This window comes from Narcine bancroftii, chromosome 5, assembly GCF_036971445.1.
Source record: "Narcine bancroftii isolate sNarBan1 chromosome 5, sNarBan1.hap1, whole genome shotgun sequence".
NCBI lineage: Eukaryota > Metazoa > Chordata > Chondrichthyes > Torpediniformes > Narcinidae > Narcine > Narcine bancroftii.
In genome coordinates, this window is record NC_091473.1 from 187,826,845 (window position 1) to 187,851,856 (window position 25,012).

Genomic DNA, 25,012 nt, shown 5'->3' on the forward strand with positions numbered 1-25,012 from the left:
TTAGAGGGAAAATGGAAGAGAGACAGCTGGAGGAAAGAGACATTAAGAAAGATGGGATGTTAGCTAATGGAAACCAGAGAAGTCGAGCGTTGGTGCCATCGATGGTTGGAGGGGTGCCCAGGTGGACGATGAGGTGTTGTTCCCTCCATTTTGCGAGTTATTTTGCGAGTAATCTCAGTCTGGCCGTGCATGAGACATGCTGGCAAGGGAATGGGCCGGAGAATTGAAATGGGAGATCCACACTATTGCGGCAGACAGAGCTGAGGTGCTCAACGAAGTGTTTCTCCCGGTGTACATGAGGGCACCAGATACAGAAGAATTAAAGCCTGCAGCTTCCTTCAGAAGTGAAGTGTTATGTTACATGGAAGGACTGTTTGGAGTCCTGAATGGAGGGGAATGCTGAAGCTGACCCAACCTATTGGATTTAGTTTCTCTCGTTCAGAAGTTTGCCTCCTTATTTTAAAAAATAAAGCTTGAGCAACTTCATTTCTGATAATGGTAATTAGTTTATTGTCATATACATTGTAAAATCTGCATGGGCACCAAAATTCAGGTGAACGGGTAACAGTCAATAAACAATAGTATGCATTAAATTAAATAAATGCAAAAGGCAGATAATATTCACAGTGCAAGGAAGAAAAGTAACTGCAACAGTCCTTTTGTGGTGTCAGAGTGGTACCTGATTAGTGTAACAATGACTAAATAAGCCCAGCATCCCATTGGCTTTCTTAATTATCCTATCAACCTGCTCGGCAGCCTTGAGAGATGTGTGGCTTTGGACCCCAAGGTCCCTCCCTCTTTTCCTCCACCCTGTTAAGTATCTGATCATTCACCCTGTGCTCAGCCTTCTGGTTTGACCTTCCAAAATGCATCACCTCACACTTATCTGGATTGACCTCCATCTGACACTGCTCTGCCCAACTCTGCATCCTGTCTCTATCCTTTAGTAACCAACAACAACCTTCAACACTATCCACAACTCCTCCAACTTTCATAACGTCTGTAAACTCACTGGCCTATCCTTCCGTTTCTTCATCCAGGCCATTTATTAAAATCACAAAGGGCAGGGGTCCCAGAACAGATCCCTGCGAAACTCCACTAGTCACTGACCTCCAGGCAGAATACTTTTATTCCACTACTACTCTCTGCTTTTTACAGGCAAGCCAATTTGAATCCACACAACCAAGGTTCCATTGATCACATGCCTCATGACTTTCTGAGCCGCTCTCCTGGGGACCTTACCAAATGCCTTATTAAACTCCATCTACCACCCTACCTTCATCAGTTTCTATTGTTATCTCCTCAATGTGTCCATTAGGCTCGTGAGGCACGACCTTCCCCTCACAAAGCCATGCTGACTATCTCTGAGAAGTCTGTACTTCTCCAAATGCTCATAAATCCTGTTTTTCAGAATCCTCTCCAATTCTGAATGGTTAGTGTTTTGGAGCGGAGCCCTTCGTCAAGACACTGATGCTATACCTTATCTTTTTTCTGTGTGAAGGGTACCAAAAAAAAATAGGCATGGCTTTAAGATGAAAGGAAGAAGTTTTAAAGGGGAGTGAAGTTTTAAAGAGAAGGAGAGGATACAGAATTAGCTTTCCCACAGAAGGCAGAGGGTCATTGTAGATGGTTCGTATTCTGCTCGGAGGTTGGTGGCCGGTGGTGTTCTGCAGGAATCTGTCTGAATTTTTAATATATAAATGACCTGGATGAGGAAGTGGAATGGTGGGTGAGTTTGCGGATGACACGAAGGTCGGCAGTCTTGTGGATAGTCTGGAGGATCGCCAGAGGTAACAGAGGGACATTGATAGGATGCAGAGCTGGGCTGAGAAGTAGCGGATGTCGTTTAAACCCAGAAAAGTTTGAAGTGGTTCATTTTGGTTGGTCAAATTTGATGGCAGAATATAACGTTAACGGGAGGACTCTGAGCAGTGTGGACCAACTGAGAGATCTTGGGGTCCATGTCCACAGGTCACTCAGAAGGCGAAGGGTGCATTGGCCTTCATTAAACATGGGATCAAGTTGAAGAGCCATGAGGTACTGCTGCAGCTCTTTAAAACTGGTTAGACCATTCTTGGAAATATTGTGTTCAGTTCTGGTCACCTCACTACAGGAAGGATGTGGATGCTAGAGAAGAGACAGAGGAGAGTCACAAGGACGCTGTCTGGACTGGAGAGCACGGCTTCTGAGTGAACTTGATCTTTTCTTCTTGGAGCGACAGAGGATGAGGGGTGACCTGATAGAGGGGTACAGGACGATGAGAGGCATTGATCGTGTGGATGGTCAAAGGCTTTTCCTTAGGACTGAAATGGCTAACACAAGGGGGCATTGTTTTAAGGGGCTTGGGAGTAAGTACAGGGCAGGAGGGGAATGTAGGTGGTAGGTTCTTTGCACAGAGAGGGGTGGGTGCATGGAATGCGCTGCTGGCAACAGTGCTGAATTCAGAGACAACGGGATCTTTTAAGAGACTGTTAAATAGGGAGATGGAACTGAGTAAAATGCAGGGATATGCAGTGGGGAAATTCTACGCACCTGCTGGGGTGGCATGGTTAGTGTAGCGGTTAGCGCAACTACTTTACACCACCAGCGATCAGGATCTGCATTCGAATCCCACTGCGCCTGTCAAGAATTTGTATGTTCTCCATGTCTGCGTGCGTTTCCCCAGGGGGCTCCGGTTTCCTCCACCTTCAAAGTGTATGGGGAATGTAGGTCGGTTGGGTGGTGCGGGATCGAGGACCGAAAGGGCCTGTTGCTGTGCCGTACATCTAAATTTAATTTATGATTGGAATGGCGAAGCAGACTTGATGGGCCTACTTCTGCTTCTATACCTTGTGAACTCAACAGGCCTCGCAGCGTCCTTTATGTAGCAACCATAGTCGACGTTTTGGGGCCTGAACCCTTTCTCAAGGTTTGAGCAAAAGCAGGCAGACGCGTGAGTAAATTGGTGAGGAGAGGAGCACATCTGGCCTTCCTCGAGGAAGGGCTCAGTTCAGAAATTTTGGTTATGGTTCCTTATCTTTCCCACATAAAGAAAGCTGCATGACTTGTTGATTTTCTTCATCATTTAAATTATGAAAAACTTTGCAAGGACATCATTTTTTTTAACCAGAGGATGGTGAATCTGTGTAATTTGCTGCACATTCAAGCAGGGGAGGCTACCTCTGTGAATAATATTTAAGATATGGTTGGGTAGATTTTTACATAGGGAATTAAGGGACATGGGGAAAAGGCAGGGAGGTGGAGATGAACCGATCATCAGATCAGCCATGATTGTATTGAATGATGGAGCAGGCTAGATGGGCCAGATGGCCAGCTTCTGCTCCTATTTCTCATGTTCTTATCACCCTTTTCCAGTGGGTGGTCCATTTAAGAGCCTGAGAACAGCAGGAAAGAAACTGTCCTTGAACCTGAAGGCTCTTGTTTGCCAGTTCATGTATCTGCTGCCAAATAGAAGGGGGCTGAGAGGGGTCATTTGGTGGGCTGACGCTTTCCTGAAGCAGTGGGGGGGGGGGTGCTGGGAGGGGTCCTTTGGTATGCCGGCAATATTTCTGAGGCAGAGAGGGGTTGGAGAGGACCTTTGGTGATCCAGCAGCTTTCCTGGGGCAGTGGCCAGTACACATGCTGTTGGTGGAGGGGAGGATTGGTTGCCAGGGGTGGACATCAATGACAAGAACAACAGTCTCATATGGTCTGCTATATTTGGACTCCAGTTGTTGAATCTTTAACGAGCAACTTCCAAACTGGAATGAAACATGAAAATCTGCAGATGTTGTAGTAAAAGTACATAGTAAATGCTGGAGGCATTGAGCCCAATTCATAGCATCCAAAGGAGGTAAAAGGCTTTTTCAGTTGCATTCTGCACTAAGAATGCGCCTGAAGAAGCAGAAGCAGCCCTTTAAATTGCCGTTCAGGTGGCAGCGTTTAAAGCGCAACGCTGCCACTTGAAAGGACAGCTGCGCCGGGGATGCGCAGCTGAGCGCATTCCAGCTCCTGTCCCTTGGGCTGTCAATTCAGGATGGCTGGCTGTCAGCTGGGACAGCCAGCATCTCTCCCCACTCTTGAATTCAGTCCCCATACTGTGGGGCGGCCGGCACAGGACGTCCCACACTGATCCTGCTGCCCCACTCTCTCCCCACTCACGGGGCTGGAGCGGCCGGCGGGTGAGTACGGCGCTTGAGTCAGGTACCGGCATTGTTTTGGCCAGCCCCCTTCTCCCCCACCGGCCGCTCCAGTCCCCGTTCTCACCCGCTGGCTGCTCTAGCCCCACAGTTCCTGCACTGACAGCCCAGCCATCTGCCCCTGCCCTGACGTCCTGCGCCGGGGGAAGGGGCAGCTGGGAGAGGAGTTGTCAGGCACTCACCAGCTGACTGTCATCCCAAATGCAGCCGCTTTTAGGCGGCTGCATTCAGATGGCTGGGGAGGCCACTGTGCTGCGGTGATTATCACTCTTGGAGGAGGGTTACAAAGTTCACCTTGCAAGTGCCTCCTGCACATTCAGGTGGCCTCCCAACAGCCTCATATTGCCAAAATATGCGGCTTTACAAACGGGGCAATTGGCCACCTGAAAGTGTCTAAAGATATCTTACTGACGTTTTGGGCATGAGCCTCTCCAAGGAATAAGTAAAGAACACGGATAAAGACTGAAGACTGGCCAGGGGAGGAGTCCAGACCAACAGAAGGTGTTAACTGGATATGATAAGAGGAGAGGTGAGAATTGATTTTGGCTCTGTGAAAGGTGATGGGGAAAAGTGAAGAGAGTGAGGCAGCTGGGGAAAAGGAGAGCAGGCCAAGGATGGGGGTGGGGGGTGTGTTTAGCAGAAACTAGAGAAGTCTATGTTAATGTGTCCGGTTGGAGGATGGCACGTTGGATGATGTGTTGTTCCTCCACTTTGCGGGTGGTCTCGTGCAGCAGTGCATGTCAACAAGGGAGTGGGACGGGGAATTGAAATGGGTAGCCACCAGGAGACCCACACTATTGCAGCGGAAAGAACTTCCAAAGTGGCTCAAGCTGGGGCAAGATATTGAAGCTAAACTTGGTGCTGCTGTATCATACTGACAGTCCCTGAGAGTGAGTCAGTCTTCAATGGTCAGTCATCATAACCTGGTAATATGAGCTCACACTGTTGAATAGACTATTAGTCAGTCCTGTCTGAGTGGTAGCTGGGCTTTCAGGCACCATTCGATGGCCCTGGTTGGAGAACCCATCAGCATTACTACAGCACTGCAATCCGGGAGTACTCTCCTAATCCCATGCTGGGAAATCCTGATGGTTCCGCCTCACTCACACCCTGATCAATAGAACTCTACAGCGCAAGAACAGGCCCTCAGCCCTTCGAGTCCGAGCCATCTCGTGTAAAAACACAGTAAATGCTGGAGGGACCCAGACGGTCTTGCAGCATCCATGGAAATATTACTGATGTTTCGGGCTTGAGTTTCTGCAGACTTCTGTGCCTGTCCCACTGACCTGCACCCAGGCCATATCCCTTCTGTTCAAATTTTTCTTAAATGTCAAAACTGAGACCGCATTCACCAGCTCGGTTGGCAGTTTGTTTCCACACTCTCGTCACTCCCTTCGTGAAGAAATTCCCGCTGAGTTTTTCCCCTTTTACTCTTCAGCATGTAATCTAGCATGAAAGTCGACAGACTCTGTGATTGTAGTTAAAAACACACAGAAATGCTGGAAGAACTCAGCCAGTCTCACAGTGTCCATTGGAGGTAAAGATATATCACCGGCGTTTCTAAGATAGCTACACGGAACTGAGAAAAATGGAGAATGGTGCAGGAGGGAAATTCTCATCAACTGTTATTGGGGTTGGCACGACCCTGTGGGCTGAAGGGCCTGTACTATGCTCTGTGTTTAAAACCTGAAGTCCAACAACTGTAGTCTCAAGAAGAGTTTCTTTCCAGCAGCTATCAGGCTCTAGAACTCTACTACCCTGACCGTAGGCCACTCAGATCACCAAAAGATCTGTCTGCACTTTTGAAATGTCATTAACTACAACTGAAATTTATTTAGCTGCCCTTCTATATTGATTATTTTTTCTCTTGTGGTAATATACTTATTGTTTTATGTTTGTTTCTTTTATATTTATGTAAAAAAAACTTTCAGTTTATATGCACGTTGCATTGTAATGGACCCTCATCTCAACTCAGATACTAGTTATTGTCAGGTAATAAAACAGAAATGTAATTTTCCACGAAAAATGTCTTTGGTCTGCCGTAAGATTTAGCATTAGCATTGCCCGGAGAAAAGGAAGCATAAGAATCTCCCCCCCACCCCCGAGTCACCGAGTGTCCGTGGATTTGCCACCAACACTCCCATAGCCTCTGCAACAGGGCAGACCTCTGTTCATTTCAAACCATCGGTGACCCGAGCTCTGATGTGATCAGGAGGTCTTCAGCGCCCAGGGCCCCTCGGAAGCCCTTCTTGCCCTCTCCAATCCTGGTTCTGATACTTGGCTCCCACGAGCCAATCTCTGGCAGCCCGCAGCCTGGTGTCATCATTTGACCTCAAGTCGCCAGCAGCCTGTTATGGGTTCCACACCCGCAAATTGCCAACAGCCTGGCACCTGTGTGTCCAGCTGCAGAGCCCATTGCTGCTCTGCCACCCTAGTCACCCTGGTCTCCTCTGCTTCTCCTTCCCAAAGGGTTGGGGGGGAGGTGTTGTCCCTGTTTTTGATGGCTTTCACGGTTTCGCTTTTCCCCTGGGTAGGACCCTGTGGAGGAGCGCTGTCATTTTTTCCCCCTATCATTCCTTGGCCAGTGCTCCCACCTCTTTATGCTTGCTGCCTCCTTCTTGAGGTACCTCAGTCTGTTACAGGATAGCGTTCATCAGTCTCACAGCTTGCGGGAAGAAGCTATTTCTCGGACTGCTGCTCTTGTACCTCTTTCCGGATGGTAGTGGGTCGAAGACCCTGTGCGCTAGAGGGAGAGGGTCCTTTATTTTCCTAATTTAAGTAGCCTGGTAAATTACAGTAAGGAGGTGGTAGCTTTTGGAGAGGATGAAGAGGAGATTTACCAGGATGTTGCCTGGATTGGAAAATACACCTTGGGTCTTTCTCTTTGGAGTGAAGAAGGACGAGAGGTGAGAATAGAAATTCTGAGAGGTTTAGATAGGGTGGATGGCCAGCAACCTCCCCCCCCCCCCCCCCCCCACCGCAGGAGTAGCAAACATCAGAGGATATCTGTACAAAGCAAGAGGAGGGAAGTCAGGGGTAAGGTTTTTTTTTAATACAGTGAGTTGTGGATAACTGAAATGCATTGCCAGAAGTCGTGGTGGAGGCTGGAACAAAAGGGGCATTTAAAAGAGAGTAATATAGCCGCTTTCAGGTGGCCAGAATACCCAATGTAAAGCCGCCTAAAATACCTCCTGAATGTGGCTGTTGGGAAGCCACCTGAAAGCGTAGAACCCTGATCTGAGGAGTACTTACCCAATCCTCCTCGGGTAGGTGTATTCTCCACTTCCAAGCGCTCCCCCCATGGCACCTGAAAGCGGGTGGAGCTATGGCACAGTCGACAGGAGCAGGCGTTTGCTCCGCTGCACCTCTCCCCGCTGCGGACCTTTCAGGTGCCAGAACAGCGCCTTCAGCACTGCCACCTGAACGTCGCGCATCCAGCTCCGGAGCCGCATCCTCCCAGCTATTCCACCTGAAAGCGGCTTTAGACGGGCACATGGATGGAAGAAAGACAGGGTTATGCAGTAGGGAGGATTTTGGTCGGTCTATATGGGTGGGCACAACATGTGTGCCAAAGGGCCTGTAGTGTGCTTACTCCCAGGCACCTTAAAATGAAGTCTGGTAATAATTAAAAAGAAACTCTTAAGCTGCTTTCAGGTGCTCGGACGCAGACGCGGCTGGGGGAGTGCAGCTGGGACGTTCAGGTGGCCGCGGAGATCTGTCACCTGAACGTGCCGGCTGAAGAAGAGCCGGATCCGAGCGAATGCCGGCTCCTGTGGACTGTGGCCGTAGTCCCACTGCTGCTTTCAGGTGCAACGGGGTGGGGAGAGACATTATCAGAGCTGGAGAATATACCTCCAGGAGGAGGGTTAGATAGGTAAGTGCTTCTCCTGGCTGGGTTCTCCACTTTCAGGTGGCCACCCGACATCCGCGTTGGGGTAGAACATACGGCTTGACATCGGGGTATTTTGACAGGCAAAGAAAGCTGGAGGTAGGAAAAGTTTAGGTTAAGTAGTAAAACACGAAAATCTGTTGAAGCCCTTCAAAGTATGGATGAGATGTGACCCGCTGAGTTTCTCCAGCGTTGGTTTTTTTTTAGATTGTTGGATTCACGCAGGTCGGCACAACATCGTGGGCCGAAGGGCCTGAACTGTAATGTTCTCGACTTGGTCCATCGAGGAGAGGCAGGAGCCGGATAGGATTGGGAAGCGGTCGATGAGTCAGCAGCTGCCCCTGTTCACTGAACAGCAGAGAGAGAGAGAGAGAGATTTCCCCCCGGGACTATGAGGCAGTGGCCGCCTCGAACGCTGCCGCAGTCATTCACGCATGCTGCTTCACAGAGCCCTCTCAAGCTGCCTTCATTCATAAAAATCAGCGCAGGGCCGGCGAGTCACGCAGACAAGACTCATTATTCTTCCCTTCCCTCCCCTTCCTCTCTCTTCCCCCCTCCCCTCCTCTCCACCTGAAGCAGTCAGTGACAGAGTGCTGCAGCCGCTGCAAGGACACTGTGGCTACTCCTCCAGGGGGGAGCCCCTCTGCAGCTGGCACCCAGAGATTTGGCAGAACCCCCGCCCCAGCGTCCCAGCTAGAACGTCTCGTCCAGACCCCGAGAGCGGCGCAAGCTCTCTCCCCCCCCCACCCGGGGCTCCCAGGACCTGCTGCGAAGCCTCCAGTCTCTCTCGCGTTCCAACGCGAGAGATCTCCGTCTGCTCCCTCACCAGTCTTCCTGGACGCTGCCTTCGAGCTAATAACCTTCAGGCTTTTCGCAAACTTCTGCTTCTCAACTTGACGGGCAGACTTCACCAGGAGTTGCTTGTTGTCGAGGAGAGGCGGCGTTAACCCCTTCCTCCCTCCTCCTCTCCATCTTTCCTGTTTTCCTCTTCCTTCTCTCCCACCCTACATCCTCTCCCCTCCACCCTCTTCCTATCTCCTTCTCTCATCCCTTCCTCTCTTTCTCTCCCCTCTCTGTCCCCTTCCCCCTCTCTTCCATTCCCCCTCTCCCCTTTCCTCTCTCTCCCCTTCCCCTCTCTCCCCTTCCTCCTCTCTCCACCCTCCTCTCCACTTCCTCTCTCTCTCCCCTTCCCCTCTCTTTCTCCCTTGATCTCTCCCCCCTAACTCGCTCTCTCCCCTTCGTCGCTCTCGCCCCATCCTCTCGCTCTCTCCTCTTTCCTCTCAAGCTCCTCTCTCTCCCCTTTCCCTCTCTCTCCCCATCCCTTCTTTCTCCCTCCTTTCCCTTCCTCTCTCTCTCTCTCTTTCTCACCCCACGGCATCCTCACTCTCTCCCCCCCTCCCCATCGTTCCCCCATCTCTCCTCTCACCTTGTCCACAAGCTGGTTGTCATGCTGACAAACAGTGGGATTACAGCCTGTGACTGAGCCGTTGAGTGGAGGAAGGGAGGGGGCACATAAAGGCCTCCATGTGTTGGAGAGAGGGGGAGGGAGTGGGGTGGGTGGTTACAAAAGAGCCCACCTGTGCTTCTCGCAGCCAGCCCTGTGCTGGGTTTCCAGCTGCAATGGATCTACTTCCGAGAAGCAAGTACAGCCACTTCCGAAATGACTCCATCACCTCTGCGGATGAGGTGGCGGCCGAGGAAATGGGGGATGCCCCATCACTGCCCTCCTCCTCGTCCTCCTCCTCCCTGGCCCCCGTGCTGGTCGCCAGCGAGCTTGCCAAGCCCGAGGACAGCCCCACCACTCTCTGCTCCTTCTTCCCCAGGATGGCCAACCTGAAGCTCTCCAACCCGGCCGGCCTGCTTCACCTGCGGGGCCCGTCAGGCAGGCCGAAGGAGGCCGTCAACCCCAGCCCGTCAGACTCTAGCCCTCTGCCTCTCTCCTCTCACCCCATGCAGGACATGAACAAGCTGGGATGCGGCGGGAAGAAGGCTCGGGTGGAGGGCGGCCAGCTGGGAGGTGACGAGTGGACCCGCCACGGCAGCTTCGTCAACAAGCCCAGCCGCGGATGGCTGCATTCGGACGAAAGGGTGATGGGGCCGGGGGTGTCCTACCTGGTCAGGGTAAGTGTGCCCGCCCTCCTCCAGCCTTCCGGCGCCGGTGACCAACACCTCCCCCTCCCCTTGTCTGCTCCCCAATCCGACAGTAGAACTGCTTCTCGCTCCCTTTAACTAAACACTGTCGAGCCTGTGGGAACTGGGCCCATGCCAAAGTAAGCACCCCTGCACTGAGCTAACAGTCCGACTGACTGGTGGGCACTGTGTTGCAGAACAGGCTCATTCCTGTTCCCGTCTCTCGCTGAGCATCTCTCTGTCTGACCTTCCATGGTTTCTCACGGTTCTGTTCTCTGTTGTCTGTGTGTGTGATTGTGTGCGTATGTCTCTGTGTGTGTGTGCATATACCCGCTGTAACTGTGTGCCTCTCTGTGTACAGTATCTTCATGTGTTTATGTGTGTTTGTCTGCATGCTTGAGAAACTCACCAAGGCAGTGTCTAGAGGAAGTTAAGGGAACCAGTGTGTGTGTGTGTGTGTGTGTACACGTTCGTGTGTCCATGTCATAATCCAGAATCAGAATTTATTGTGACGGACAAGTCATGAAATTCAGCAACTGTGTGCTTGCGTGCCTGTGCGCGCGCGCATCTTGGCATGCGCATGTGACTATGATTGTTCATGTCTCAGTGCGTGCTTGTGACTGTGTACATGACTATTCATGCCTGTTGCTCCTTGTGCCTCTATATTTGCCTTTATTCACCTGCATTTTAATCTGTTTCACACGTGCGCTCACTCACGCACTCTCTCACATTCGCGCGCTCTCCTCCATCTCCTTCTCTCATACGTGCTCACCTCCCTCTCTGTCACACACGCTCACCTCCCTCCCTCTCCCTCTCAGGCGCTCCCGTCTCTCTTTGTCACATGTGCTCCCCTCTCTCTGTCACACGCGCTCACATTCTCTCTCCCTCTGTCACACGCTCACATTCTCTCTCTCTCTCACTCTCTCTGTCTTAGTCCTTCTCTCTCACAAAAGACCAGCAGTTCCCGAGACCTTAATTCTTGTCGGCATACCCTGGGCAGTTCTGGGTTGTTGCCTCTTCAGGAGAGGCTCTTTGACCATTCTTTGAATGACCTTTCTTTCCAAAGGGGGGTCTCAAGAGGCTCTAAGCAAAATGTCCCACAAGCAGTATCAGGAGAAGAGAGTTACATGAGAAAGTGCAGACGCTGGGGTCAAATGGTGGAGAAACTCAGAAGGTCACGCAGCATCCACAGGAAGTAACGGGTAACCCACATTTTGGGCCTCAACCCTTTGTCAGTCATAAGCAGGAAAAAAAAAAGGTGATGGGGCGGAGGATAGGAGTGAGGAACAATCAGGAACAGAGACTAACAAGTAAGAGGTTACATGTGGATACAGGAGGGAGAGGAGAAAAAAGCTGAGGTGATTGGGGGAGAGGGTAGCCGAGCTGAGAGGTGATTGGTGGAGAGGGTAGCTGAGCTAGGAAGTGATTGATGGAAAGAATAACCGAGCTGAGAAGTGATTGGGGGAGAGGGTAGCTCAGCTGAGAAGTGGAGAACGCATTCCCAAACCAGCTTTAAGTATGTTATTCTGAGAATTCATATTGTTGATGACATTCTATAAAATGAGGTGCAAAATTTTGTCCGAGTGTGCACAGGATTGATAGAATTTTGGGAAGCTGATGGGAATGTAAGATTGATGTAGGATGGGTTGGGGGGGGGGAGGGGAGTCACAACATTGAGTTGGTGGGCGGAAGGGTCTGCTTGTCGCATGGTAAAAACACAAGAGGGTGTGGAAGCTGCAATCACGAGGCAAAAACGCAAACTGCTGGCAAGGAACTCTTAGAATAGAGATGCGGAGGAATTTCTTCAGCTAGGGGTTGGTGAATCTGTGGAATGTGTGGAGGCCAGGTCATTTGGCTGTATGTAAGACAGAGATCGATAGGTTCTTGATTAGGCGGGGCATCAAAGGTTATGGGAAGAAGGCCGGGCTGTGGGATGAGCGGGGAAAGTGGATCTTTGATTGAATGGCGGGGCAGACTCGATGGGCCGAATAGCCTATTTCTGCTCCTTGGTCAGCGTCTGAGGAGGGAAAAGGACAGTTGACGTTTCGGGCCGAGACCCTCCTCCGTCCGCCCATCACCAATTGACCCCTCTTTCCCCCCCCCCCAAAAAAAAACACTGCCTGCCTTCCTCTCCCCTTTCTCAATTCTGAAACAGTTGACTGCCCTCTCCACCCCCCTGCCCAGATGCTCAAAGTTTCCTTTTATTGTCACGTAATAATGCATACATACACGTACTTAAGGCGGGCATGGTTAGCACAGCAATTGGTGCAACGCTGTTACAGCACCAGCAGCTGGAGCACGAATCCAGCACTGCCTGTAAGGAGCTTCTCCCTGTGTCTCAGTGGGTTTTCCCTGGGGGGTGGGGGGGCTTTGGATTCCTCCCACCCTTCAAAAAGATGTACTGGGGGTGTAGTTGGGTGGCACGGCTTCATGGGCCGAAAGGGCCTGTTACTGTGCTGTATGTGTCTATATCTGAAATGTACATTTAAATATAATGTACATGATATAGTCCTTGTACAAGGACTGCCTAAAGAAATCTCTTGGTGCCTGCCACATTGACCACCGCCAGTGGGCTGATATCGCCTCAAACTGTGCATCTTGGCACCTCACAGTTCGGCGGGCAGCAACCTCCTTTGAAGAAGATCGCAGAGCCCACCTCACTGACAAAAGACAAAGGAGGAAAAACCCAACACCCAACCCCAACCAACCAATTTTCCCTTGCAACTGCTACAACCGTGTCTGCCTGTCCCGCATCGGACTTGTCAGCCACAAACGAGCCTGCAGCTGACGTGGACATTACCCCTCCATAAATCTTCGTCCGCGAAGCCATGCCAAAGTGAGTGACATGATATACATTTGTCTGCCATAAGGCAAGCAAACAGTCACCATGAGTATTGCCCCGGTGCCACTAACAATAGGAGAAAGAGAGGCAAAAGAGAATACATTCAGAGACACTGAGTGTTGCCTCCAGCATCCCTGCAGCCTCTGCACAGACAGCAGAACAAATTCAAAATTGCCATAAATTTCAATTCCCTAAATACAAGAGTTTAAAAAAAATAATTAATGCAAAAAAGAGAAAATGAGAAGAGGGCAGGTTCTGGCTGGTGATGGCCCTTGAGGATAGAGGCTGTTTTCTTGAGACACCGCCTCTTAAAGATGCTTGTGGTGCTGGCCGGGTTCACAACTCTCTCTGTAGCCTCTTCCTAACCCACGGAATCGGTCAGAATTCTCTCCACGGAAATTTGCAAGTCTTGGCTGATGTATTAAATCTCCTCAAGCTCATAATGAATACAGCTGCTGGTGTTCCTTCTTCATGATTGCGTCAACATGGAGGCCCAAGGATTGGATTTTGAGGGATATTGACACCCATAAATCTGAAGTTTCACTGCTGACCCCTTGATGAGTTCTGGTTTACCTTCTCCTGACCTCCCCCTGGTCCACAGTCAATTCCTTAGTTTTGCTTACATTGAATGCAAGGTTGTTGGTGTGGGGTGTGACACCACTCAACGAGCTGATCTGTCTCCCTCCTGTATGCTTCCTCAATGCTCTCTTGTCATCAGCAAATTTGTAGATAGTATTTGAATTGTGCTTAGCCACGCAGTCGTGGGTGTAGAGGGAGTAGAGCAGTGGGCTAAGAAATCATCCTTGAGGTGCACCTGTGTTGATTGCCAGTGAGGAGGAGATGTTGTTGTACCGATCCACAATGATTGGTCTTCTAGTTGCAGAGGGAGGTGCACAGGCCTAGTTTTTGAAGCGCTAACCAGTACTGATGGGATGATGGGGCTGAAATCTGAGTTGTAATTGGTGAAAAGCACCCTGATGAACGTGTTGCTGTTGTTCGGTGATCCGGGACTGAGTGGAGAGCCAGTGAGATTACATCTGCTGTGGAACCATTGCGACGATAGGCAAATTGCAGCAGGTGCAGATCTTTACTTGGACGAGTTAATTCTGGCCATGACCAACATCTCACAGTAAATGTTGGTGCTACTAGGTGATGGTCATTGAGGCAGCCCACTCTGCTCCTCTTGGGTACCGACCGGAATGATTGATGCCTTTCTTTGAAGCAAGTGGGAACCTCCGACTACAGCAATGAGAGATGGTCTGTGAACACTCCAGCTAGTTGGTTGGCACAGATTTTTAGTACCCTGCCAGGTACGCCGTCAGGCCCTGACATCTTGCGAGGGTCCACCCTCTTGAAAGATGTTCTGACATTGGCCTCAAAAACAGAACATGGGATCACTGGTACAGTTGAATTCTTCTTTTCAAAGGTGTTCAGCTCATCAGGGAGTGAAGCATCACAGCCATTTATAATGTTATATTTATCTTGTAGGATGCAATGATCTGCAATCCCTATCATAGGTGGCGTGTATCTGATTCTGTTACTAATTTCACGTGGAATCGCTTCTTTGCTGTTAAGATAGCCTTCTGTAAGTTGGACCTGGTCTTCCTATAGAGAGCTGGATCACCCATCTGAAACGCCATTGGCTTAGCCCTCAGCAGGTTGCGAATCCTTTGGTTCATCCAAGCCTGTTGGTTGGGGTACTCACTGTATGTACGTGTGGGCACACGCTCATCTCACGAGCCCCGATGAAGTCGGTAACAGCCATAGCGTACTTGAAGATGAATATAGTCAAAGCAGTCCTGCAGGGGCTCCTCCGCCTCCCTCAACCATACTTTCACCGTCTCTTCACTGGAGCTGAAGTCCTCGGTCTCTGCTTGTACGCCCGGAGATCAGACTTGCCAATGTGCAGGCGTGGGATGGCTCCGTAAGGCATTCTTGATCGTGATGTATCAGCGGGTCAAGTGAGTTGGATCCTCTGGTTACGCAAATCCACCGGAATTTAAAAAAAAATATTTGCAGAAAATAAATAAAAAATACTGAAGTTTAAAATTGGCGATGAATTGCAGTTAATTCGGCAATTACACAACACGCAATCTCAAGCAAACGGAACTTATCTGACATCTACAATCCCCATAGGTGCCAGGTAACGGGTTATTATGGGCAGTTTGTCAGAGACTCTTCAGGCTGGCCTGGTTTGGATGAAGTGCTGCCTCCCACCACTCCAGCTGGAATCTTGCTCTGAGTGAAGTACTTTGGAAAAATGTTTGGCCCCGAGAGGTACAATTCAACTGGACTCTTGCTTTTTTCCTTCTTTTAATTTACAAACACCGAACCTTCATGTGTGCAAGAACTGTGTAATAGCATCAAGTCACTGTGAACTTTGTTGCACAATGGCTCAAGAGAAATTTTATCATAAGTCTCCAGAATCTGTGGTTTGGATCTTGTGGTCGTCTTTTTTGTTTAGACGTCACAAAAATAGAAGAGAACAAGACTATGGTGTTGTATTTAAATTTTGACATACAGCACGGTATAAGGGCCTTCCAGCCCATGAGCCCACGCTGCCCAATTACACCTAATTAACCTACAAACCCCCCCACCCCGGTATGTCGGAAGGTGGGAGAAAACCCAGGCAGCGACAGGGAGGGACACGCACAAAGTCCTTGCGGGCAGCGCGGGATCTGAACCCGGATCGGTAGCGTTGCTCTAACCGTGCCACCCCGTGTGCAACTCCGAGTAGCATAGCAGACAGTCATGAGGCCCCCCCCCCCCATATCAACTCCAGCTACACTTTACGCTGCTCCCCGACCACACCCTCTTCTTGTTGGGAAGGAAGTTCCCGACCGAGAGTGGGAATCTTCTTCCCAACAAGTTCAAGGGCAGTTTCTTGCTGAATTGACCTTGACCTCACAGGAATAGAATAATGCTGCCTTTGCTCTCTTCCTTCTGATCTCTTCCTGCAACTCTGCACTGCTTTTGTTTAAAAAAAAATTAACTATTGCACCAGATGATTTGACTAGCTGGACTGCTCGCTAAATGAATTTTCTTACCGTGCGACAATAAACTAGAACTGAGACTCCCATCTCTAAGATTTAACTAGAACTGAAGATTCCTTTTATTGCCGTGTAATAATACAAAAAAATGTAATATCACACAAATTTCCTTTTAGAGAGTCATCATGAATATTCCCCGACACCCCTATCAATTGGAGAAGCAAACGAGATGCCGAGTATCCGTGGATTCTCCTCCAGCCCTCCTGCAGCCGCGCGGACTCCTGTTCAAACCATCGGCCGCCCGAGCTCCAGGTCCAAACCTCCAATGCGATCAGGAAGCCCTTCAGTGCCCGAGACCCCTTCAGGAGTCCATCTTGCATTCAGCACCTTTTTGAATCCCGGTTCCGACGCCTGGCTCCCGTGATCCAATCTCCAGCGGCCCGCGTGGGCCCCCTGACCACAGGTCGCCCGCAGGACCCTTTCAAATTGTGGAGAAGTTGAAACTGAAAGTCGAGAGAGATTTTTGGCTGATTAGGGTTCTAGACAGGTAGAGAAAAGAATTGTAAGACCAATGAATCACTGGGTCTGTATATTGGAGGAGTAGCATTGTTTAGCCAATCCTGCTGGTAGAGCTGTAGATGTGTGGTGGAAAGTGTTCTGACCGGCTGCATCACAGTCTTCAGCGAAAAGCCCTGGACATAACTGGAAAATCCAATCCCCCACCATCGAGAACATCTGCAGGGGAACGCTGCCATCGGAGAGCAGTAGCAATCATCAAGGATCCACACCACCCAGCTCCTGCTCTGTTCTCACTGCTACCATCACAAAAGAGGTCTAAGTGCTAGAAGACTCGCACCAACTGCTACCCCTCCACCATCAACAACAAACTAATCAAAGACTCATTTATAAGGACTCTAACTTTATTGATTTTTTTTCCTTTCTTTATTGCAGTCAGTTTGTTTACATTTCTTTATTTACTTCCATGTGTACGTTGAAGCTAGATTTCTTTCCACTACCAATTCTACCTCACCTGCAGGAAAAAGAATCTCAGGGTTTTATGTGATGTCATGAATGTACTCTGACGATAAATCCGAAATCCTGGTAGGAATGTGTGCAGTGTAGATTTGCCGGAATTTTACTTTACTGGAATTGTGTTTGCCTTCCAGTACATGGGCTGTGTAGAAGTACTCCAATCTATGAGAGCGTTGGACTTTAACACCAGAACACAGGTCACAAGGTGAGTCAGAACTTGAATGTTAACATTTTTGAAAAAAAAAATGATATTATATAGAAAAAACACAAGCCCATTAAACCGGAAAGCTTGCAGATGGTGTGACTACAGTGCTGGAGCAACTCAGCAGGTTACGTGGCATCCAGAGGGAGGAAGGGTATATATCGGACGATTTGGGCCTGAGCACTTCTTTGAGTCAGGTTTCTCCAGCAATTTTGATAGCGTCTCAAAAGCATCAAGGCAAACTCTTGGATCACATAGGCGGAGAAGGCTAGGATCCAATATGTAGAGAGGACAGCATGAACCCAGTAGGCCAAAGAGCCTGTTTCTGGGCCTTTGACTCCACGATCAGAATTTATTGTCATCCTGAACAGGTCAGGAAATGTGTTGTTTTGCTGCAGCAACACAAATGGAAGTATTGCTATAAATTACATTTTTAAAAAAACCAAATGAATTAGGGTAAAAGAAGAGTAGTTTCTGTGGTTCAGAGGGAGAAAAGTAAAATCACAATGCCGGAAAAATTCAGCAGGTAAGACCTTGAGGAAGGGCTCATGCCTGAAACGTTGGTGATATATTTTTTATCTTTGCTCTATAAAGTGCACTGTTTGACCTGCTGAGCTTCTCCACCATTGTGCTTTCACTTCAATAGACTTTCAGAGTGGGAGAAGCTGTCCTTGTGCTGCTGGGTGTTCATCTTCAGGCTCCTGTACCTCCTTCCTGACGGTAGCAATGGGAAGAGGGGCATGGCCTGGGCGGTGGGGGTCTTTGAGGGTAGAGCCTGTTTTCTTGAGATGCCGGCTCTTGCGGATGGAGTGAAGACTGGGGCCTGTGATGGCGCTGGCCGAGTTCACAACTCTGCGGCCATTTGCCTGTCCTGTACAGTGGCGCCCCCACACCAGCCTGTGATGCCACCAGCCAGAATGCTCTCCACAGTACACCTGTAGAAACTTGGATATCTTTGGTGACGCACCGAATCTCCTCAAACTCCTCACAGAGTATTGCTGCTGGCGAGCCTTCTCCTTAATTGTGTCGACTCGGAGGCCCCAGGTCAGACGTTCAGAGATGTTGGCACCCAAGAACCTGAGGTTGTTAGCCCATGACACTCAGTGATTATCGCAAATTCACTGAGTGTCTTGCTTATCACAGTCCTCTGCCACCTAAAGATCAAGAAAAGTTGGTCAAATCTTGGAAACATTAATGCCTCCTCATAGAGTTCCCCCCCCCCCTCATCAGCCTCGCTTTGAGGTGCACTTGTCTGCTGCTGACAAGGAGTGATCGCTTGCGGATACTAAACAGTGGTCTTGCATGCTCACTTCTTGAGGACTGAATTCACTAAGGGTGTCCTTGTCACGGGTTCATCCCCAACAGCAGCGTGACAATGGACTCTGATTTATGGGCTGTTCCTGGGCCCCGCACACTGAGTTAGGTATCCAGAATGGCTGGAGTGCCATCAACCCTGTGGTCTTTGCCCGAAACATGTTGGTCGAAGGAATGTTGCCGACTGGCACACTCCAGGCTGCAGGGGTCTGTGCTGAGGGACGCACTGAACCTCGGTGCAGCCGATGCGAGGGCACTCTGGGGAAAGTCCACCTGTCACCCAGCATTGAGGGACTGAGACCGAGGGGGAACAGTCTCAGTCAACAAAAGGGGGGAGTAACGACAAGCAGCAGAGTGGTGCTATATGTCCATGAGTCTCTCTCTATCTATCTGTACACACATATGTATGTTAAATTAAACCAGACTTCTTTCGCCAGCGCATAACCCCTATCCCTCTATTCCCTGCGCCTTCAACCAAAGGCCCCTTAAACCCTGCTATCGTCCCTGCTTCCACCAGTACTCCACTTGCCGGCCGAGATGAGCACCTTAACGGCAAGTGAGATTGGCATGAAGACGACGGTCAGCAGAGATGAGTTGGGCCCAGGGGCGTCCCCTCACTTGTCACCACAGACGGCCTGGTTTTATGCGGAGGAATTTCACGCTGTTGGGTGCCAATAAACCCATTGACTTTTCTCTCCCGCAGGGAAGCAATAGGAGTGGTCTGTGAAGCTGTGCCGGGAGCCAAGGGGGCATTCAGGCGGAGGAAGGTAACCCACTGAATTTCACTGAACATAGAAATCAAGAGCTCTTTGCCCACAGTGTTGTGCTGACCCTCTTAACAATTGCCTAGAATTTTTCTACTGCATAACCCTGCATTTCTCTCAGTCTCATGTCCCTATCTAACAGTCTCTTAAAAGATCCTATTGTCCCTGCCTGCCCCACTGTCGCCAGCAGCGGATTTCCATGCACTCACCACTCTCTGTGTAAAGAACTTAACTCTTGCATTCCCCCACCCCCACCCCCCCACCCCGTACTTACTCCCAAGCACCTTAAAATCTCGATGAAGGGTTCAAGCCCGAAATGTTCGTTATGTACGTTTGACCCACTGAGTTTTTTAATTTCAATCAAGGTGTCTGCAGACTTCCATGTTTTATACCTTTCGAACTCTGCCCCCTCATGTTAGCCATTGCAGTTCCTGGGGGGGAGGATGGGGGGGAGGAAAAAGCCTTTGGCTGCCCACACGATCTATGCCTCTCATCGTCTATCAAGCCACCCCCTCATCTTCCGTCACTCCAGGGAGAAAAGGTCGAGTTCACTCAAGCTATCCTCATAAGGCGTGTTCTCCAATCCAGGAAAATCTCCTCTGCACCCTCTCTGTGGCATCCACATCCTTCTTGTAGTGAGGTGACTGGAACTGAATGCAATATTCCAGGTGGGGTTAAAATAAGGTCTTGTTTAGCTGCAACATTACCTCATGGCTCTTGAACTCGATTCTATGATGAACGAAGGTTAACAAACCATGCCCCATCTTAACAGCAGCTTTGCGGAGCAGCTTTGAGTGTCATTGTTGTTTAACACCATGTCTGCCCTCCATCCTCTTAGGCATCTTCTGCTTCCATTGGAGAGCGCAGCCTTGAACATGAGAACCAGGAACAGGAACAGACTCGATGGGCCTAGTGGCCTGCTTCTGTTCCTTTGTCTTGCGAATCTTGAGTTGGCCACGCTGCCCGTCAAGTCTGCTCCGCTAATCAACGAGATCGTGGCCGATCTAGCCTTGGCTCTATTGTTATCCCCTCTACTAGACAAAAAATCTATCTTTAATCCTTTCACTTGTACAGATGTCCTCTGGTATTTGCTACTCCTGCCCTCAGGGAGAAAGAGTGCTGGCTATCTACCTTGCCTATTCCTCTCATAATCTTGTGGACATCTATTAAGTCATCTCTCACCCTTCTTCCTTCCAAAAAGAAAAGCCTGAGTTCTGCTAACCTTTCCTCTTACAACTTGTTTTCCAATCCGGGGAGCATCCTAGTGAATCTCCTCTGCACCCTCTCCATAGCTTCCACATCCTTCCTATAATGAGGTGACCAGAACTGAGCACAGTAATACATTTTATGGCAGTGATGTCCAACCATTTATTGAACACTCACGAGCGAGGCACACACACGGTGGATCTGCTGCTCGGCATTGATGGGGGAACCCTGATAGATAGTTAACCGCGTTAGAACTTCTAAGACAATACCTTTCCTCAGTGACAGAGTGGTCTGAGTTAATCATCCCAATTACAGGATTTATCGAGCTGCAACATCACCTCTTGACTCCTGAACTCAATCCCCCCCTGACTTGAAGCCCAGCATCCCATAGCCCTTCTTAACTACCATATCAGCCTGCTTGAGAGATCTATGGATGTGGATACAAAGGGCCACTATTAACCCTGTACTCTGCCTTCAGGTTGTCCTTCCAAAATGCCTCACCTCACACTTATCCAGATTGAACTCCATCTGCCATTTTTCTGCTCAACTCTGCATCCTGTCTATGTCCTTTTGTAGCCAACAACAACCTTCAATGCTATTCCCAACTCCTCCAATCCTCATATCAGAGAAAAAAGCTGGGAAATAATCGGGGGAGGAGGTAACTTTAAATGGAGAGGGAAAAGGGTTAGGGAGATGGAGGATAGGGAAAGGAAGAGAGAGTTAATGGAGGGGGTGAACCTAAACTGGAGAAGTGGATATTAATGCCCTCTGATTAGAGAGTGCCCAGATAGGAATATAAGGCGTTGTTCCTCCAGTTTTGTGGGTGGCTTCAATTTGGTAGTGCATGAGCAGACCTGTCGGTGTGGGAATTGAAATGGTTGAGCACTAGGACATTCGGCTCAATGAAGCAATCTCCCAGTCTCCCGATGTAGAGGAAGCCACAACGGGAGCGCCGGATGCAGTAGACGACCCTGGCAGACTCACAAGTATCGCTTCACTCGGAAGGACTGTTTACACTGGGGGCCAGCTCAGACCAGGCAGCCTGTGGGTTTTTTTTTCTCTCTCTCTCACTCTCTACACGGGTCAATAATAAAAAGCACTGTTCAGGTTAGTTATTTATCAGCTCCCATCCCAGATTCTCCTTGCCTCTGACTTCACTCTGCATGAATTAATTAGCCAGTGAGGAACCTATTGCTAAAAGCATTTCACATCATTCGAGCTCATGGCTGTCAATATTTAATTGCATTGATCTCCCTGAATATTTCATCTGGGTGACTTATAATGGACTCTCGCAGCACTATAGCCTTGACACTTATTGAACGTGAAACATGTCACAGGAGTTTCATAGAACACCACGGCACAGAAAACAGGCTATTTAGCCCTTCTAGTTTGTGCTGAACCATCATTCTGCTCGTCCCACTGACTTGCACCCATTCCATAACCCTCCAGACCCCTCCCATCCATGTATCTATCCTATTTATTCTTAAAATGTAAGAGTGAGCCTGCATTTACCATGTCAGACGGCAGCTCGCTCCACACTCCCACTGCTCTCTGAGTGAAGAGGTTCCCCCTAAACCTTTCCCCTTTTAAAGCTATGATCTCTCGCATTTATCTCTCCTAATCTAAGTGGAAAGAGCCGACTCGTGTTTACTCTGTCTCTACCCCTCATAATTTTGTAAACCTCTATCAAATCCCTCATTCTTCTATGCTCCAAGGAATAAAGTCCTAACCTTTTTATTCTTTCCCTGTAACTCAACTCCTGAAGACCCGGCAACATCCTAATAAATCTCTGCACTTTTCAATCTTACTGATATCCTTCCTGTAGTTTGGTGACCAGAACTGCACACAATAACAAATTTGTCCTCATCAATGTCTTGTACAACCTCACCATAACATTACACCTCCCGTGCTCAATACTTGATTTATGAAGGCAAAGATGCCAAAAGCTTTCTTTACAACTCTGTTTACATGTGACGCCACTTTCAGGGAATTGTGTATCTGTATTCCAAGATCCCTTTGTTCCTCCGCACTCGTCAGTGCCCAACCATCTTCTATCGTGCATATCCTACCTTGGTTTGTCCTTCCAAAATGCAACACACACTTGTCTGCATTAAATTTCATCTGCCATTTTCGAGCTGTGCCAAATCTCTCTACAAGCTTTGAAAATCTTCCTTCCATCGGGAACAGTGCACCTTCAGAAACAGGATATGCTGGGGGGATTACTCTAGTACTCAGAGTAGAACATTACAGCACAGTACATGCCCTTCATCCCACAATGTTGTGCCAATCTCCCCCCTACCCAAAAAAAAACTAAACCTGATCTCATAGCCTCTATTTTTTCTTTCATCCCCTATTGTTCCAGATTCCACCATCACCACCCCCGGCAACTTTCTCAGTAAAAAAACATAACCCCTGATGTCTCCCCTAAACTTTTCTCCCTTCACTTTGTACAGATGTTCTCTGGTGTTTTGCAACTCCTGCCCTGGGAAAGAGGTGCTGGCCGTCTACATTATCTAAACCTATCAAAATCTTGCAGAACTCAAGTCAATGTCCATTCTGTCACCTCTCATCCTTATTCACTCCAAAGAGCAAAGTCCCAGCTCTGCTAACCTTGCCTCACAAGACATATTTTCCAATCCGGCCAACATCCTGGTAAATCCCCTCTCACATCCGTCCTGTAATGAGGGGATCAGAACTGAACACAATATTCGAAGTAAAAACACACCACTGGAGGAATTCAGCAGGTCAAACCATATACTTAATACGGCAAAGGTGGGGCTTGAGCCCTCCATCAAGGTATGAGCTAAATGGGGGCTGACCGCTCATGCGTTGTGTCTGGCAGCCCTGCAGCCGATCACTCAGCACCATCCTGGGGAAGAGCAACCTGCAGTTTGCCGGCCTGCCCATCACCCTCACCATCTCCACCAGCAGCCTGAACCTCATGGCGCCCGACTGCAAGCAGGTAAGGGAGACCTTCAGGGGCTGGAGTGGGGTGGGAGTGCTCAGGTTCACTTCTCATTTGATTGTTTAAGTACAACCCGACGAAATAGCATTCTCTGGTCCTCGGGGCAAAACGTGCAGACATAGTGCGCATATACACGCACAGAACCTATATACATATTAAAAATAAATATTCTTAATGGATAGTAGACTATCGGAGAGTTGTTTGAGCAGGTCCTTTGGTCGTTCAGCATTCACGCTGCCTGTGAAAAGAAGTGGTTCCTCAGCCTGGTGGTGCTGCTTCTGATCCTGGATCTCTTTCCCCAACGGGAGCAGCTGGAAGATGGAAGGGATCGTCAAAATGGCAGAGAAGATCACTGGGGGCTCCCTTTCCTCTACAAACATTCACCGTGAGTGTGGCTTAAATAGGGCTCAAGAAATTAGCAGGATCCCTTTCCATCCAGCACACCATATCTTGACCCACCACCATCAGGAAGGAGGTACAGGAGTATCAAAATCAGGATTGCCATATAAGGACCCCCCCCACCATTTTAGTGTATTGACAGGTACGCAGAATGTTTTTAATTCAGTTCTCATTCACCTTGCTGTGCAGCTTCTCCTCAGCTGGGCTCCCCACTGGCAACTCATGAATGTCGGCGAACGGGTTCCTCCTGCACTTCTTGCATTGCTGGCGGGGGGGCACCGTGGTTGGCCTTCTCACCAGGGGGAGTGATCTGCGGTTGCGGCATCTCCGGAAAGCACGGGCCACCCGGGGGGGCAAGTGGCCTGCAAAGCTGCCGGCCCACTTCCTGGACAGCCACAGCACCCCCGTGGGGCTTCTTGAAGCTGGGCAAGTAGCCGGCAACCTGCCCGTTGGCCATCGCGGCAATGCTGGGTGGACATCGGGGGATCCCTCCCTCCCTGATACTGGACCACTCAGTGACGGTGATCACTGTCGGTGTTACTCACCATTATCACCCTAATTTCAACTTCGCACATAAGACATGAGGGGATAGTTTTGGGGGGGAAAAAAGTGGGTCTTGTTTGCTGTCAAATACAGTATGTTTATTTAATATTATATTTTCATGTTTAAGTGATTATTATGTTCACTGTGGTCTGGAGAAGGATTCCCCAGGTTCTATATGTACGGTTAGATGGTAATGAACTTGTTAATATGGAAGCGGGGAGGTTGTCCCCATGCGGGACCCAAGGTGAATGGGAGGCGAGCAATCCCTGTCCAATTTAGCAAAATGTTAAAGCCATTAACACTAAAACTGAAGGTTCCTTTGTTTTGCAGATAATTGCCAATCACCACATGCAATCCATATCCTTTGCATCTGGCGGGGATCCAGTAAGTACCAGAGCAAGTTTATTGTCATACACATTGTACAGTGTACATCTGAACCAAAATTAGAGAAAGAGAGTCCCTTCAGAGACACTAAGTGTCTGTGGATTTGCCTCAAGAGCTCCCGCAGCCTCTGCAGCCGCATATTTCATTTATAACCCACGTCCTCTGGTTTGTATC

General features: G+C 49.3%; 1 protein-coding gene across 8 annotated transcripts in view; it reads left to right on the forward strand.

Annotated features, from left to right (window-relative positions):
* Positions 1-25,012, forward strand: part of shc1 (SHC (Src homology 2 domain containing) transforming protein 1) — a 103,562-nt gene that overhangs the window by 61,518 nt on the left and 17,032 nt on the right. For 5 of the 8 annotated variants that reach the window (XM_069940247.1, XM_069940248.1, XM_069940249.1 and 2 more), the window contains 5 exons: positions 10,024-10,188; positions 17,196-17,266; positions 19,281-19,344; positions 23,390-23,509; positions 24,785-24,838. In XM_069940247.1, the coding sequence (XP_069796348.1) occupies positions 10,024-10,188; positions 17,196-17,266; positions 19,281-19,344; positions 23,390-23,509; positions 24,785-24,838 (474 nt within the window). Of the gene's footprint in view, positions 1-9,687; positions 10,189-17,195; positions 17,267-19,280; positions 19,345-23,389; positions 23,510-24,784; positions 24,839-25,012 lie in introns of those variants that run through there. The other 3 variants (XM_069940244.1, XM_069940245.1, XM_069940251.1) reach the window with 2 other exon arrangements.